General features: G+C 41.2%; 1 protein-coding gene across 1 annotated transcript in view; it reads right to left on the bottom strand.

Moving 5' to 3' along the window:
• LOC125485268 (anoctamin-9-like) overlaps positions 1-17,935 on the bottom strand; it is a 191,555-nt gene that overhangs the window by 7,305 nt on the left and 166,315 nt on the right. Inside the window, exons 19-20 of the mRNA XM_048607302.1 lie at positions 8,745-8,864; positions 381-474 (exon numbers count right to left, since the gene is read on the bottom strand). Coding sequence (XP_048463259.1) covers positions 381-474; positions 8,745-8,864 — 214 coding nt within the window. The remainder of the gene's footprint in view (positions 1-380; positions 475-8,744; positions 8,865-17,935) is intronic.

The following is a 17,935-nucleotide window of genomic DNA, read 5'->3' as shown; positions in this document are numbered from 1 at the left end:
CGTTTCGGGCCTAGACCCTTCATCAGCCCGAAACGTCAGCCTTCCTGCTCCTATGATGCTGCTTGGCCTGCTGTGTTCATCCAGCTCTACACCTTGTCATCTCAGATTTTCCAGCATCTGCAGTTCCTACTATCTCTCATCCACCCACATCTTCTGCATTTTGTTCACAGGGTCCTTATTTGCCATGAAAGGCTGGTTTGGAGCTGTATTACATCTCCTAATGACTTTACCACCGCTGTGAAGGAAGGAAATACTGTTCTGTGGACATGGTAGAAATTGATTCTGCCCCTAAACTACAGGTCAGTAAACAGAATTACTTTCTCTTTAGGTTCCAGAAATGCTAAATGTGGTGAGGAATCTTACGGCCTACTACAATTTACCTCAAATAAGAGCAGGAAGGCCAAACGAGCAGCAAAAATTTGCCAGAATTGACCAGTATGCTCATAGTTGTATTCATTTCTGTAGTCACGATACCTGGGGATGAAACAAATGAAACGAATTAACTCACATGGCATAGCAGTAATGTCACTTGATGAAGAAACCAGAATTACAGGCTAATGATCTGGGAAAATAGATTCAATATCCACCATAGAAGATGATGAAATTTGAATTCAATGGAAATTATGGAATTAAAAGTGACTATTGTTGTAAAAGCCCATGTTGGCCAAAATGGCACCAGAACCGATGAAACTAGCCCTGTCAATCCTGCAAAGTCCTCCATACTAATGCCAACAAGCTTGTGAAAAATTGAAGGTATCCCACAGACTAGTAAAGCAACAGCCTGACAATCATAGTCAGAGAATCATACCTTACATAAAACCTTATACAGTCCTGCCACATCTGGCCATGTCTCTGGTGGACAATTAATCAGAGTAACTTGCATGGTCAGAATGAGGGAGACTTCACAAGAGTGGGACTAAGACAGTGTAACTGGGACTTTGGGTCAACGTGGAAATTCAGGATAGAGTTGGTTAAACCAAAGAAGGTTTACTTGAAGAAATAAAGTCTCCAGAGTGAGTTATGAGAAGGAAAGGAAATAAGTTATGAATTGTAAGGCTTACCTGTATGAAGGCATAATGTCATGAGTGTAGGGAAAGCAGCTAATTGGTGAATAGGTTTGATCAGAATTTCCAATCTTTAAAGTGAAAGTTGGGGATTTAGTTTAAGTCTACACATTTTTTTTCTCCTATCTCTTTCTGAGAAATAGCTCGTTGGATTTTCATAGTAAATCCACACTTATTCCAAAGAGAACAAATACTATATAGAGTTGTGAAATGACAGGTCAGAATGGCCAAATGGAGTATACATCCTGCATTACATGTGAAGTCATGGAGATGCCATGTGTTGTAGACAAGAATCTGCAAGAAGAGTCACTGACAGCACAAGCATGAGCTCCAAGTTTTGGAATTTTAGGAGTGGTTGCAGTCAGAGGACTATGTGGATAGCACGTATAGGGAGATGGTCACACCATGAATTAGAAGTGTATAGGCAAATCAGGAATGGATAACTACCTGGCAGTGTAAGAAAACCAGACAGATATTGCAGGAGTCTATTGTGCTTACTAATTGGTATTCCATTTTGGTGAGGGTGATGGTTCTTCAGGAAAGTGCAACTAGAGTGAGGTCATTGGCACCACAAGCAACTCAGCTATAAACAGGAAGAGGAAGAAAAGTGGAAGAACAATAGTTATAGAGAATTGCATTGTTGGATTGAATAGTCATAGGATAGGCAGGCATTTCTGTGGCGGTAAACATGACTCCAGGATGGTGTGTTACCTTCCTGGTACCAGGGTCAAGGATGTCACAGAGTGGCTGCAGGAATTATCTGGGGCAGGGATCAGCCAGATTCATGGCTCTCTATGACATAGGTAAGAAGAGGGATGAGGTCCTGGAAGCAGATTTCAGGGAGTTAGGAAAGAAATTAAAAAGCAGGACCTCAAAAGCAGGAATCTTAGGATTACTCCCATATATTGGGGAGTATAAGATTAGGAGGGGTGGTCATTTGAATACATGGACGGAGAACATGTGTAGATGGGACGGACTAGTTTTGGAGCAGGTAGGACTCTTACAAGCTGGCCAGGTTAGGTCTCAATAGGACCGGCATGGATATCTTTGTAGGAAGATATGCCAATGCTGTTGGGGTGGGTTTAAACCAGCTTGTCAGGAAATAGAAACCTGAGGGGTACATCAAATTGGAAGGAAGTAAAGTAAGTGACAAGAAGTTGAAAAGATATTAAAGAGACTAGAAGACAGGAGAAACAAAGCATGTGTCCAGTTTGTTCCAAAAGTAAAATGATGTCAAAAAGACAAAGTTAAGGGCACTCTACTGATGAAAACAGAATTTCCAACAAGGTAGACTACTTAAAAGCATAAATAGAGATACATGAGGATGATCTAATTTCCATTACAGAAACATGGCTGCATGGCAACCAAAACTGGAAACTGAATATTGAAAGATATTCAACATTTAGGAAGGACAAACAAAGGGAAAAGGAAGTGAAATCACACGGATAATATGAGATGTGATCAGTACATTGGTACAGGAGGATCTCAGATCAGAAGAACGGTATGTAGAATTTGTTTGAGTCGAACTAAGAAACAGCAAGGGGCAGCAGATATTGGTTGGAATTATTTATAGGTCACCAAATAGAAGTGATATATGCAGAATGGTATTAATCAGGAGATGAGAGGGCATGTAGCATGGGAAGTACAGTCATCATGGATGACTTTAATATGCATATGGACTGGATAAACCAATTGAGCACTAAAGCTGTGGAAGACAAGTTACTGAAATGTGTTAGGGATGATTTTCTATAGCAGTATGTTGAACAGCCAACTAGGTTACTCAACATGCCATTTTAGATCTAGTATTATGTAATGATAAATAATAATTAACAATCTTGTTGAAAAAGAACCTTTAGGGATGAGTGACAATATGGTCGAATTAATCAGGAACAAAAACAGAGTTAATGATTCAGGTCAGGTGACTGAGTGAACTGAGTTCTGAGGAAGGGTCACCAGATCTGAAACATTAACTCTGTTTTTTTCTTCACAGGTGCTGCCAGACCTGCTGAGCTTTTCCAGCAACTTTGTTTTTGTTGTTGTTGTGATAGAATTTTACATTATGTTTAGAAGTGAGATATATTCATTCTGAAGGAAGGGTGTTAAATTTGAATAAGGGAAATTATGAAGGCATGAGGCACAAATTGGCTGAAGGTTGATGGGGAAAATACATTAAAGAACTAATACATGACTGACAGCAACTATATATTCTTTCAGGGTGCAAAACTCAAAAAAGATCAGTCAATTATGAAAGAAGTTCAAGATCATCTAAGATGAAAATGAAAGGCATAAAAATTTCCCAGAAATAACAGTAATTCAGAGGATTATTAATTCTGAGTTTGTATGACAATGGAGGACCAAGAAATTGGTAAGCAAAGAGAATAGAATACCAATGTAATCTGTCAAAAACAAAACTGGTCTGTAAAAGTTTCTATAGGTAGGTAAAAAGGAAATTCTAAGGTTTTGGAGTAGATTTGTAGCTCGGGTTATGGGTGTTCAGGTTGGTTGGCTAGGCGAGCTGGTTTGTTGTTCCGCAGGCATTTCATTACCCTGCTGGGTAATGTACGGCTAAAATGAATGCAAGTCCATTACATGCGGAGTCAGGAGAATTCATAGTGGGAAACAGGGAAATAGCAGGAAAGCTAAATGATTACTTTATGTCTTTTACTTTGTTTCACTGATGAAAATACCAGAAATCTCCCAGATCTAGGGGTCTGAGTGGTTAAGGAGAATGAGGAGTTGTAGGAAATTAGCATTAGGAAGGACACTACACTGGAGAAATTAATGGGGCTGAAAGGATAGTAGGTTAGATCAGGGAACAGTTGATTGTACCTGGTGACTATGTCTGCGGGAAGTGTGTTTGGCTGTGGCTTCTTATCAGACCGCATGGATTGGTTGGAGCAGCAGTTGGAGGCACTGAGGTATATACAGGATCCAGAGAATGTGATAGATAGTACCTTCAGGGAGGTGGTCACACTGCAAATCCAGTCAGGTAGATAGGAGACTGTCAGGAAATCAGGTGAAGTAGGCAGGTGGTGCATGAGTCTCCTGTGGCTAACCCTTCTCAAACAAGTATTGGATACTGTTGCCAAGGGGGATGGCCACTCAGAGAAAAATAGCATTGACAGTCAAGTCTTTGACTGGTTCTACTGTTTAGAGGAGTATGTCAAGGTCCAAGCGATCAATTGTGATAGGGGACTGTCTAGTCAGGGACACAAGCAGGTGTTTCTGCGGCCGTGAGCGAGACATCAGAATGATGCGTTGCCTGCCTGGTGCCAGGTTCAAGGACGTCTTGGAGCAGTCGGGGCAAATTCTCAAAGGAGAGCGTGAATAGCTGAAAGTCCCTGTGCATATTGGTATAACGACATAGATAGAGAAAGGGATGAGGTTCTGCAGACAGAATACAGGAAATTAGGCAGGAAGTTAAAAAGCAGGACCTCAAGTATAGTAATCTCTGGATTACTCCCGGTGCCATGTGCTAGTGAGAGTAGGAATAGGAGCACAGGTCAGATTAGTGTGTGGCTGAGGAGTTGGTGCAGGTAGCAGGGATTCACATTTTTGGATCACTGGGATCTCTTCTGGGGCAGAAGTGACCTGTAGGAGAGGGATGGCATGAACTGAAATGGAGGGGGACCAATGTCCTAGTGGGGAAATTTACTAGTGTTACTCAGAAGTATGGGGGGAGGTGGGCAACCCTAAGCAGTAATGAGACAAACAGAAGGTTGAGGCTGGTACAGTAATTAGGGGAAGCAAGTGAAATTGACAAGGCAGGCAAGAACATGGCAGAGAATAAGGTAAGACTGATGAATTAAATTGCATTTATTTTAATGCAAGAGGCCTGACAGGTAAGGCATGGATGGGAACACAGGACTGCGGTATCATAGCTAGTACATAAACATGGCTGAGGGAGGGACAGAACTGGCAGGGTATAGCTGCTATAGGAAGGTTAGAAAGGGAACACAGGATATTCCTGGGAGATCATCCAATGAAGCTATATGGGTAGAACTGAGAACTAAAAAGTGGTGATCATCTTGATGGGATTGTACTATAGGCCCCCAATAGTCAGTGGGAAATTGAGGAGCAAATATGTTGGAGATCTGCCCCTCATCTGGCTCTTTATTATTAGGAGCAAGGCCACAAATAGGGTAGGCATGGCAGCAGGATTTGGCTTATTCAGCAGATAATCTGTAGGGAACATCACTAGAAATCACCTGTGATGTTGAAGGGATGCCAAAGCCCTCATATCTTTAAAATCAAGCTGACTATTTTTCCTTCACACAGTGCAGCATGGAGGCTTCCCAAGGAGATCATTGTTATGCTTTGATAAGGAGATGAGAAGTTTGTAACCCCACCAAATGCATTGTGGCCAACCAAAGTGTGTATGTTCCATTGGGAATTGACTTCTGACAGTACACCATCATGAATTGCTTTCTGTAGTTCTGATGTTGATGTAGCTCCATGCCATAGAGTAACATGTCCACATCTTCTCTGATGAAACATTTACTTTTCAGCGCTCTCCATTGACACGAGCTGCCTGCCTCATCACTGTGCTAGAAAAGCAGGCTATAACAAGCTGCCAGTCTTTAACTTGGTACTAAAGGCATTGTATGCTTAAAAGCAGGCAAAGTCACAGTGTCTGCCTCCAAGTAAGATAGACTCTAAAGCAGCACTGAAACCTTGTGTGCTAGAAAGCAGGCTATGACACAGATTCTGTTTCAATGCTTAAAATTCTGCATAAATACAAAAGATGTCTCTGTCCCTCAGCACAAACCAGTGTATCACAAGCATGCATGTCCCGCTGTCCCTAACCTCAGAATTGCAAGCTTGGAGCCCTGAAGTCATGGCTAAGTTGGGCCGAGAGAGAGCATGATGTTGTGAGGCTGGTGCTTTGTCAATACTGGGTGTGTGGATGTTGATACAGAAAGAGTGCTCATTAACCATGGAGGCACCTTGTGCAGAAGGAGCAATTTCAAGTAAAGCAAAGCTTGACAGTTGGCCATCCCATGAGCTGCAACAGACACTGATGAGACAGGTTGCCAGGGACTTGTATTGTTTACTGGTTGGAATTTTGCGTCATCATGTTTTTCAATTGCAGAGAGGAAATAGTGACTTGGGTGATTAATGGCAAGGAAATGCATGGTAATAATCTACCTTCCCTGACAGTAATATTCTGAACTCACCACCTAAGGCTTGAGGTCTTAATCTGGTAAGCTTTTCTTGATGTTGAAAATCCAATTCTTGGGCTGTTGCCCAATTAAATTATTTACCTCACATTCATTCATTTGACCTACCTCAAAGAAGGGAAAATATCACCCAGAGTTCTTACCAAAGCATTGCCAGCATTTAAGGTTTGTGTCACTCAAGTCATATGTGATTTCACTCCTGAGCATGACTGAGGGTTTAAGAGTCATGAGAATTCCCTGGGAAGCAATCACACATCTGTAAGAATTATTTACAGTGATCATAGACCAGCTGCACATTACAACACTTTCAGATTATGAATGCTGTTCACTATTCCCAGGAATCTCCCAGACCAACACGTACAATTAGTTGTGTCTCTGGAATCTGTTGATGGCAGTGAAACCTATAGCCCTGGCTATCTGACTCTCAAGGTTTGTGCTGAATCTCCCAAATGCATTGAACCTTGTACATGGGACATGCAGGGGATTAGTGACTTCTCTAATGTATTTGAGAGTTTGACGTGAGATGCCACAAATGTCCATCATTGAGCCCTGAAAAGATCTGGCAGCGTAGAAATTCAAGGTCGTGGTGATCTTTTTAGCTACAGGCATTGAATTGCCTTCCAATCCATGCGGGCCTAAATCATCCTGAAAAATACAGGTGAGTGATGGAAGCCTGTGAAATTTTAGTCACCTATGATAGAGGGTAGTTGTGGTATATTCAATTAGGAGCAACTGATTAATGTCACCCTAGCGCTGGTTGCCAGCATCTTAAGCTGCAATTTGTTGGGGTCCCTTGTTGGAGTTGAAGGCATTGCATGACCTGGCCCTGTGTTGCTGATTCCTCTGCAGCTGCACAAGAGTTAGCAGAAGAATTGGGTGCACTTGACCCATCTTCTCTGTCTGAGGAGAACTGTGTTTAAAACTCAAACAAAGATCTGGTCAGTGTAGTCTTTGAATCCCAAAACGTCCTGAATACTTGACCACCCAGGAGCCCTATACTTAGCACTGACCATTAACTCCACCTGTGATCAACTTCACACACAAAGTTCACCAAAGAGAACTTGTTCTTATGAATGCATCCATGTCATGGACACTTGTACTATGACCCTTAAACTGTAAACCTCCCTCAATCACTTTTGATATTCCTTACATCACCTTCAGCCCCATTCAATTAACCTTACTCTGCTGTCAGTAATCTTTGACCATGCCCCATCACCTCAGACTACCTGTTGTTGACCATCAAACTACCCTCTCACCTCATCAGTCAGAAATCCCTCTTGCTCCCTTGCTGGTACAATGGAAGAAGCCCCTATTACTTCTCTGCTACTATCCATTATCCTCAACCCAGCCTGTGTCATTCTTAACTCTCAGGACTTCACCACTGACCTTCCCTGTATAACCACTGATTTCCCCACAATTATGCTTGACCTAGTGTCTTTCTACAGTGACCTTCCTTATATAGTCGAGCATCTCCCCCGATCCCTGCAAGACTTTGCAAAGCTGCCACCTCCCTCCTTTCCCAGTCATGCCCTGTTCCCTTGACTGACACTGCCTTTCCTTGGTCAGCAACAGTCAGTACCCCTTTGACTGGTATCTGAATCTCCCTCACTTGATCAGCCATGTTCTGTTCACCTTTGACACCCTCAGTCAGCCATGTTACATTCTCTTTTCATTGCTGTTCCTGTCCCTCCCTCATTTAGTCAGCTATGTCTGTTTTCCTGTGATTGCTGGCTGTGTCTCTCCTTACCTCCCTCTTGGTCAGCCATGCCTTGCTTACCTATAACTGCCAGTTCTGTTCTCCTTCCCTACTTCCTTTAGTCAGCTATGTGCCATTCACCTCTGACTGCCACTGCCTGTTTTCAATCATTGTCTGATCCCCAGTAGTTGAACAAAGCAGCTCCTGCTCACTCCAGTTCCATCAAGAATACCATCATATAGTTAAAAAGGTTGAATTTGAATGCACATGTTCCTTATTTGCTGATTACTTAATGACAAAGGTACACTTAATTTTGGCAAGGTTGTGTTTTAATGAATATTTTTGCATTAAAAATAGGTTCCCAATGGTTACCCGCAATCCACTGCCAAGTTAATTCTGTGGTTTCATCCTACTGTTAGGAAACTAATTTTTCACCTCCTGTCCCATTCCTGGGAGCAGCATAAGATTTTACCTTTTGTATCAGATAAAGTGAATCAGGTACTGGATTAAAGGGTTTGACAATGTTAGGATACTCACGAATTTGGAAATAAGAAATGAGCTTTTCACTAATGACTCAGTTGTAAAGTCCCTGCCAATTGTGGAAGTGAACCTTACAGACCTGGAATGTCCCAAATTCTCCTCCTAGTCTGTGTTGAATTAGGATGACAAATATGCTTCAATTAGCTTCAAGGTCCTGGATTAAGGAGAGGGGAAGTACGTTAAAATATCAATTTTTTTTATTATCGAGACACTCCTGCTAGAAAACCTCATGTGTGGATGTCAACAGCAGGATTAATATCTTACCTGCAGTGGGTTACTGAAAATCCTAATAACCCTGATCCATAATCCGAAGGAATAATATTATTATCAAAATCCTTCAAGTAGAATACGGAGAGGCTGTTATTAACATACCCAGTGAGACAGCTGCAAAGGAAATATAGGCAGATCAATGTGTAACAGCAACTTGCATTTTAATAGTACCTTTGATATTACAACATACGTCAAGATACTTTGGAGTGTTAAATGCAAGTGTTAATATAGCTAACAGTAGGAATAATGTTGATGTTAAGTTGTAAAGAAAATTAATGTCCATGTAAGGATTAAAGCTACTTAGGATCTTCATGTCTACAGACATGTTATACTGATTACTTTAGGTAAAAGTTGCAAGAGTTAAGAGATTGAACCATGACACAAGAGGCGAGTGTGCAGAAGCTTTGTGCATATGATACCCTGAGACTTGAGATTCCGCATATGTGAGAATCCTATGATGGAAGAAGAAAAAAGAAAAGCATTCAGAAGGTGATCAGATCAGCTTTGCCACAGTCCTCTAAAGATACAAAATAATGGGACCCAAAACAGGTTTGCTTTATAAAACTTTGGGAAGAACTCAGGAGGCACCAAGGATTCAGACTAGGAACTATAAGCAAGGGATATATGTAGTCAGATCTTCTACCAAGGTCATAATAGGTAATACAAATTTCTTCAGTCTCCTCTTCATTGCTTGCACTGGAAAAAAATGAATCACAGTCTTTAGAACTTAAAGCCCAAAGAGCATTACAAAGTGGCAACCATTGACAGCTGGGTATTGACTTATGGTTATTGTTTTTCTAATGCATTTTGTAGTGATAGTAACCTAAGACCCATGATCAGCTAGCCAAGTAAGGAAGGGAACGTAAGGAAGAATAGGACATTAGGACCTACCAGTACTAAAGCAACCAGTTAGCAGAGTTTGAGCATGTCAGGGATAAGATGTTTGAATAACTGTGAGTGATGGACTTAGATTCATGTCTGATGGGTCTGAAGTGAGTAATTGGATCCAGAGCCAGGTGTTTCTGGCTAAAATCCAGGTAAAGGAAAGCATCTGTTAGGTTAAGCAGCGCAAAGATATGCAAGAAGGCAAATATCTGCAGTTAAAATTCAAAATGAGCTGCTGTAGCATGTTGTCTCATAAGACAACAGTTAAACAGCAAAATAAATTCACATTGAATATTTACAAAGCTCTGTTACTGCAGGTTTGTTGATGATTCATAGATATTGCACTCCAAAAGCTTGTGTGATTTCAAATAAACCTGTTGAACTATAACCTGGTGTCTTGTGACTTCTGACTTTGACACAAAGATAGATGGCTTTGTAGAGAGGGGAGTTGAAAACAAAGAAGTACAAAGCTGTTAATATATTAACTGAAAGGGGAAAACTGGATTTCAATGAAGGTAAATATGAAGTCATTCTCTTTGGGCCAAAACAAGTGACAGTACTGTACTTTCTAGTGTGGAAGGTTAGAAACAGTGGAAGTCCATAGGAGTACGTAAATCTTTAATATGTCAGGGGCAAATAATCAAAAAGACTAATCGAATACAGAAATATAGGGGATTAGAAAAACTAGAAGGAGAAGTCATTCACAGCTATACAGTCTCCTAGGCAGACCACATCTAAAGTACTATGAGCAGTTCAGGGCACCATATGTTGGGAAGAGCATACTGGCCTTTGAGGATGGTTAGCACAGATTTACTGGAACCCAAAGGTTACATTATGAGGAAAGATTCACAAATTAGAATTCTATTTCTACAGTGATTTATCAACATACTAAAGATTTTGCAGCAAACTGTTAAGGTAGATGTGGAGACCTTTGCAGTTGATTGCACCGGTCCATTTTACAGATTTCAGAAAGTGTCTCATAAATCTTGATTATTATTGGCCATTTTTCCAATATCAGAAATTGAAAACTGGTTTCACACTATAATTTATCTAATTATAGAAGGGAAAGGAAAAGGTTCTGAAACACACAAAAATAAACTGCTGAAGAAACTCAGCAGGTCTGACAGCATCTGTGAAAAGAAAGCAGAGTTAATGTTTTGAGTCCAGTGACTCTTCTTCAGATCTAGAGGCAGCTGGGAAAAGGTGGTATTTATGCTGATGTGGTAGATGGAGGTTGGGGGGTGGTGGGATTGGTGAAGGATAGGTAGAGAAGCCCAGAGCGACAGAGAAAAAAATATTAGGCAGACAAAGGGGTTCTTGATAGAAAGCCAGGGAAGAGAAGCAAGAAAGGTCATAATGGGGGCCATGATTGGTGATAGTAGGTTGGTTGTGCTGAAAGCAACCCATGTCACAATAGGTCCTAGTGTGTGGGGATATCATAATTTTAAAAAGCTGGTGAATATTTTGATGCTATTGTATAAGGCTATGCTCCCTTTTCCCTCCTGTCTAAGGATGTTAAAGGACTTTTTAAACTATGAAAGCTAGCCACTTCTTTAGTTATGACCATTTGAATAGGTGCTCGAAGAATGAAAAGGAAAGATGATATAACTTACTACGTAATGTGCTATTTGTTCTATTTTCTAATCTCTGTTGTGTTATAGATAATAAAATATTGATCTGAATTAAATTGGAATTATTAAAGCTAACCTACTACAGTGTGAAAACTGGACTCCTATTGTGGCACTCCTCTACCCAGTAATTGTTCAATTGGATGATTGTTCTTGACAAATTTGGGTTAAGGACCCGCTTTTGGCCCAACAAATTCTGCCCCTTATTTCCAGACAGAAGCAGATTACAACACTTGATTTTCCTTCTGGGTCAGGAATTGAACATTGAGATTCTTTCCAGTCTCTGATCCTGCCACTGGCGAAAAGCACTGACAGGCCTCAATTTTCATGTAGCAACCTGCAAATTATCTGGTGGGGAGACTGGTTGGCCAATTAGCAGCCTTGAGGCCACAAATAGAGTCAGAACTGAAAATGTACAGTCCTGACTTAAATAAAATGCATTGGCTCTCATTTACTTATTTTGTTCATGAACCAGGAAAAACTGAGACCTGTTGCAGGACTGCCCCTCACTTTGCAAATGAAGACCTGGAGGTCTGCCTTGAGGCAGTGATGGGGAGGAAGGAGGTTCTTTATCTGGAGGAGAAGTTCGCCCTAGCAAACATATAGGCGTACAGAGATGGTTGAGATCATAGTGTGATTACGAGGAACTGGGTGCAGTGCATTATAAGGTTCAATAATCTCCTTTGCTCTTGCAAAGTGAGTGAAGTTAGAACTTCATGACAGGTCTCCAGGCATTCTATTTTCAGAAGATATGGGAACATAGGAGCAGGAATACGCCATCCAGCCCATTGAGTGTTTCACCATTCAAATTGATCATCCAATGCCTTTTCCCACATTAACTCTTTACGTTATTGATAGACTTCTAAATACCAATCTCTTAGACATTAAATCAGAGGTGCCCGAAGACATATGTTGCTCCTGAATATGGCAGAAATGTGTGCCCAGGGTACTTACTGACCTTTCAGCAAGCGTCAGAACCATTGTGTTATGTTGATATTTCCTTCAGAACCAGGGATTATACACAAGGTAGCCAAATGGTTAATATGAAAGGAACACTTTATTGACGATTCTCACATCTTCACATCCGGTTCTACAGTGGACAGCTCTCTTAAAGGGGCAGCACCCCCAACTATATGCATAACACCTAGTGTTGAAGAAGACCTGCCAGAACTGATACATAAAGCTTCTTACATCAATGAGCTTTTGGAATTGGCCACAGAGCCCTGTACTGCATTTCTTCTCTCTTTTGCCACAGCTTGAGAAACAGGCATATAACACCTGTGAAAGCAAGGAATGGTTACCATTCCTACACATTAGCTCTGACATGAAATCACTTTCTACACGAATGGTCATTGCATTGGGCAGACAGGCACTCAGAGCCAGTGAAAGTTCAACCCAACCCAGCCTGCTGGAGAGATATGGGCTCCTGACATCACCTGAGACTGAAGAGAGCCACACATGATAAAAATTTCCATTTTTGTTTTTGGTGTTATTTTGGGCATGGAAGGTGAGCATCCCTGGTGGTGAAGAAACTGTAAGTTGGAGATTAAGAAGGTACCTTCACTCATGTCCATCCAACTGCATTCCAAAGACTCTGCTGCACTGGAATATCTCAGCATTGCTCAGTGATTCTGCTATGAAGTGCTTCCAATGCAAGAGTATCACTCTTTAGACCGTAAATGTGTTCAACACTTTAGGTGTAGTCTCACCAATGCCCTGTACATACCTCAGAACAAACAACACATCTTACATGTGCACCTATCACTAGCTTATCTTGCAAACATATAGATAGAGTAGCACTGGCTAAGAACAAGGTGATAGCAACAGTTCTGGGTAGGCTCCTTCAGATCTCAAAGGACAGAAACAGCCTTGCTCAACTGAGTTTTAGGGCTCACATGAAAAGAGGATTTACTTAGACCTGCAGTAACTGATGTGTACCCACATGACATAGTACCCTGAGGCAGTGCAGGGTCATGGGCTGAGGATTCCATTCAACTCATTTGTGCTAACATTGCTCAGGGCTTTGAAAAAAGTTGTTCTCTCAGTGAGAGAATTGCCAAACAGGACACAGACAGCCATATGCAGCAGCACTCAGAATACATGCAGGAACTGGTCACTGATGTTCAGAGAATGCAGGACATATTATGTAGCCTTGACCAGTGGGTGGCACTAACAGCAAGAGATATTTAGAGCAGAATCCAGTTGTGCTCCAGCTTTGACCCCTTTGGCCATCCACAGCACCAACCAAAGACAGAGACAGCCACATGAAAAATGAATGAGATGCCATTCTAATAAGGCATCATCATCATTGTTACCCTGCTGGGCTTGTCTGAGGGACTGTGAAGTAGGGTGTGATAATGGAGCTCTTAGAGATGTTTACTTGGCACCTTGATGATAAGAATGACTGCCGTCTGCTTCTCATCTGCAAGCAGAAACAAGCAAGTGGGTGGCTTCTGTCTCATCGAAGGCCACAAGGGAAGCATTACATAGAAGCATCACATCGGGAAGAACAGAGTAGGTCACTGGTAACTGTTGCACCTCCAACCATTCACAATGTACTCACCACTCACTGACAACTCCAACTATATTAGCTTTCATTTTATAAAGTAGCAGCTTCATTGTTTTCAGGATACCTTGGAGACTTAAAGTCTAAGGGAGTAAATCCTGACAAAATATTTGGAATGGAGCCCAAAAATGGACTGATGTCTAAATACATTACTTTTCCATCCAACTCTTGAATCAATTACATTTCTTTGTATCCAACCAAGGAGACTGAGAAGGGTGAGAGATAGTAGGAACTGCAGATGCTGGAAAATCTGAGATAACAAGGTGTAGAGCTGGATGAACTCAGCAGGCCAAGCAGCATCATAGGGTCTAGGCCCGAAACGTCAGCCTCCCTAGACTGAGAAGGGTGACCTGGTGTTTGGATATGGCAGTGAGTCCATAAATTTTGATCAGGCATGCACCCTGGAGAGGATATTCCAATTTTGCTGCAAATTATTAACACAACATAGAAGACACCAATTACAATGTTTAATATGGAGTTGACCAACAAGGAAAAGAAACATTGTCTCATGAGATGGAAAGCTGCCAAAGGATGAAAGAAACAAGAAAAGTAAGGATGAGATTATGAAGGAAAACAAGGATCATTGCACTGGGTCAGTGAAACCTTAGGACATTTGTACATCCTTCATTGGCAGTAAGAGTGCAGGTTGCATCTTCAATGGAAATGCATTCAATGCTCAATGTGAATTGAAGACCATGTTCCCAATTATGCCTGGAAGCTTTATCCCTCGGATACCAGAAGGGTGATGACCACTTGCATTACATGAGAAAATACAGAACGTTATGCTCATAACTTGTACATATCCAGTAACACCCACATGCTAATAGCTAAGGAAATAAATGAACTGTGCTCCCTTTTTATGCACCCCCCAAAATCTTGCGGTGGCCATGAATGCCTCGCTATTGTTTGCCACTTTCATGCACCTAGTCTGTCTGTGACCAAACATGTAGTCAAGCACTTCACCAAAGTCTCAATGACCTCTGATTGAATTCTTTAGCTATCTTAATTAGGAATTAGGCACTTTCTTAGTGCTGATTCCACCCTTCCCTTATGAAACTTGCCAGTGCTGGGAAGGGAAACGGGAAAGTGGTACACTCAGCTGCACTACCACTGTCATCATGTAGCCCCTCTTCCACACCTAGTGTCTCAGCAGATAAATAATTTGACTAAAGGTTTGTCTTTCAAAGATTTGACTGTTTAATAAATAGTAATTCTTGCTTAGTTCAGAAACATAGTCTGTGCTTTCTATTAACTTGGGTCTAAAAAGGCAGGTAAAATGAGGACTTTGGGAAAAGCAAAACTTGATTTCCAGCAGACTACCCCAATGAGGTATGTCAAGTTAATTGAAACAAAACATCAATCTGGTATCAAGGTAAAATCTAGTGAAATTGTAGGTAAGAATAGTAAATTGGTAGCATTCTCTCGGAGACGTGTTTCTCTTTGCCTATTGTTACGATTGCAGATGATGTTATTACTAGATAAGTCAGATCCCAGACTGCAACATAGCACGATAGTTCACATTTTGATTTGTTTCGGTTTTAACAAATGGTTTCTCGCTGAAATGTAAGTATGCAATGCTGCGGATTTGGCTTTAACAATTAAACAGAAGTCCATTAAAAGAAACAAAATAAAATAGAATAAACCAAACTATCTACTTATAGCACAAACTCAAAGATTTTCAATTCGCCCCTCATGCAGTACTCACACCTGTTTCTAACACCTTGGTAGATTTAAGTCATTTGTGAATTTAGCAAACATGAACTCAAATTGGACCCTTCCTGGTGCTATTATTCACCTGAGCTTAAACATACACAGCTTTAAGTAATCTCTTCAGGGTTTTGTCTCGGCGTATCTAGTCTAAACTAACACTAACTCATCATTTTAAGGTAATCTAGTTTCACTACATCATTCCCTTCTCAGGAATATTGGTCTATACAGCTATCTTAGTCCAAGGGCTTCACAGGACTGCTCAAACCTCAAAGACAAAAAAAAACTCTAAGCTAGGAGTGTTTCTCTTAAATGTTAAAAACAAAAACCTTCTCCTGACCTTCTAAACTAGAGCTTGTTATCTTGTCTACCATAAAAAAACTCTACCAATATCCACAAAGAACCCATTAGTGAACATTACCTTAGAGAACAACAGGACTCTGATTAGATGGGCCTATGGGCCGAGGACTGGCAGATAGAGTTTAAATTTAGATAAACATGTGGTGCTGCATTTTGGTAGAGCAAATCAGGGCAGGACTTATACGCTTAATGGTAAGGTCCTGGGGAGTGTTGCTGAACAAACAGATCTTGGAGTGCAGGTTCCTTGAAAATGGAGTTGCAGGTAGACATGTTAGTGAAGAAGGTGTTTGGTATGCTTGTCTTTATTGGTCAGTGCATTCAGTATAGGAGTTGGGGATTATGTCAAAGTTTTACAGGCCATTGGTTAGGCCACTTTTGGAATAATGCATTCAATTCTGGTCTCCCTGATATAGAAAGGATGTTGAATGGGTTCAGGAACGATTTACAAAGATGTTGCCAGGGTTGGAGGGTTTGAGCTATAGGGAGAAACCAAATAGGTTGGGACTATTTTCCCTGGAGCATTGGAGGCTGAGGGGTGACCTATAAAGGTTTATAAAATCATGAGGTGCATAGATAGAGAAAATAGACAAGGTCTTTTCCCCAGGGCAGGAGTCCAAAACTAGAGGGCATAGGTTTAAGGTGAGTGGGCAATGTTTTCATGCCGAGTGTGGTGCATGTATGGAATGAACTGCCAGAGGAGGTGCTGGAGGGTGGTAAAATTGCAACATTTAAAAGGCGTGTGGATGGATAAATGAATAAGAAGGGATTGGAAGGATTTGGGCCAAATGTTCGCAAATGGGACCAGATTAATTTAGAGTATCTGATCTGCATTGACCCTTGTTGGATCAAAGGGTCTGTTTCTGTGCTGTGCATCTCTATGACTCTAATTCTAAAGCTACGTGTCAAAAACTGTTTTAAAAGAAATCTTTGGCTACAGAAATGCTCACAAGTTAATTATAAACTTCATCACACAAAAACACATATCACTCTAACCCAGAATCCAAGAACCCAAGTTTGCAATAAATGATGTTCAGACTATGTATAAATCTCAGTTTACATCACGCAATTACCTTTTTAGGAAAGTCACATTTGATAGCCTGCCTACTAGGAAATTATAAACAGGCAGAATGTGACACACAAAAATCTTCAGTCCCTGGTTTTTAGGTAAGTTCCCTTGAAAGCTTAAGAATGAAGCCATCAAATGATACATGTGGCTTGATATTTGGATGCTTATGTAATTCAGCAGAATAGGACAATGGATAGGAATTTTAGAGATGGTGGTGTTTTTAGTCCTGCCACCTAAAAAAAAATCAGGGGTATACACCCACTGCCCACAGCCATTTAAGGTTTGAAGAAACATTATGGATCTTCAAGACAGTCAGATTGGTCTGCAGCCGTACTGTCCCAACATCACCAGTGGCAACTGTGGTCAGGTGTGGTACTACAACTGTTCACAAATTCTAAGTCCATGGATCTTAAGTGGTAAGTGCAGGGGGCCTTACACTGGTGACGAGAGGTGGGGAGACCAAGGAGGAGATCCTAATGGAGAGATCAGAGTGGAGAAGAGAGCTTCTACAGAGGCAGATGTTGGGGTTAGTAATTGCACAAAATGCAAAGGAACCCATTGTAGGAATGTTCCTACCATCTCCATTTTAAGCACTGAACAGGGTGAGCTGCTGAGATTCCTCCCCTTCCTGAGCCCTCCAGCCAATTTTCAGCTACCTAAGAAATTCAATTTTAGTGAGGGAAGCCGAGCTGCCCTAGTCCTGCACAACAACGTAAAGTTATAGGTAGGTTGGGGATAGGAAGACCAACCAGGGAATGTTGTGGACCCTGGTGGGGTTGTAAAATTCTGCCCAAGATTTTAAAACAATTTCAAGTTACTGGCAAGGGACCATAAAGGTGGACTGAAAGAATAAAACATTTTCAGTTAGAAAAAAATAAGATGTGAGCAGAAATGAGCAGAACAGAAAATAAGCAAATATACTCTAGACAGAGAGAGAAATGAGCCTAGGGCAACGTGTCAAACTAGGAATGGA

Source organism: Rhincodon typus, chromosome 17 (assembly GCF_021869965.1).
Source record: "Rhincodon typus isolate 14 chromosome 17, sRhiTyp1.1, whole genome shotgun sequence".
NCBI lineage: Eukaryota > Metazoa > Chordata > Chondrichthyes > Orectolobiformes > Rhincodontidae > Rhincodon > Rhincodon typus.
Note: the sequence above shows the minus strand (reverse complement) of the source record. Positions and strands in the feature narration are given on the sequence as shown.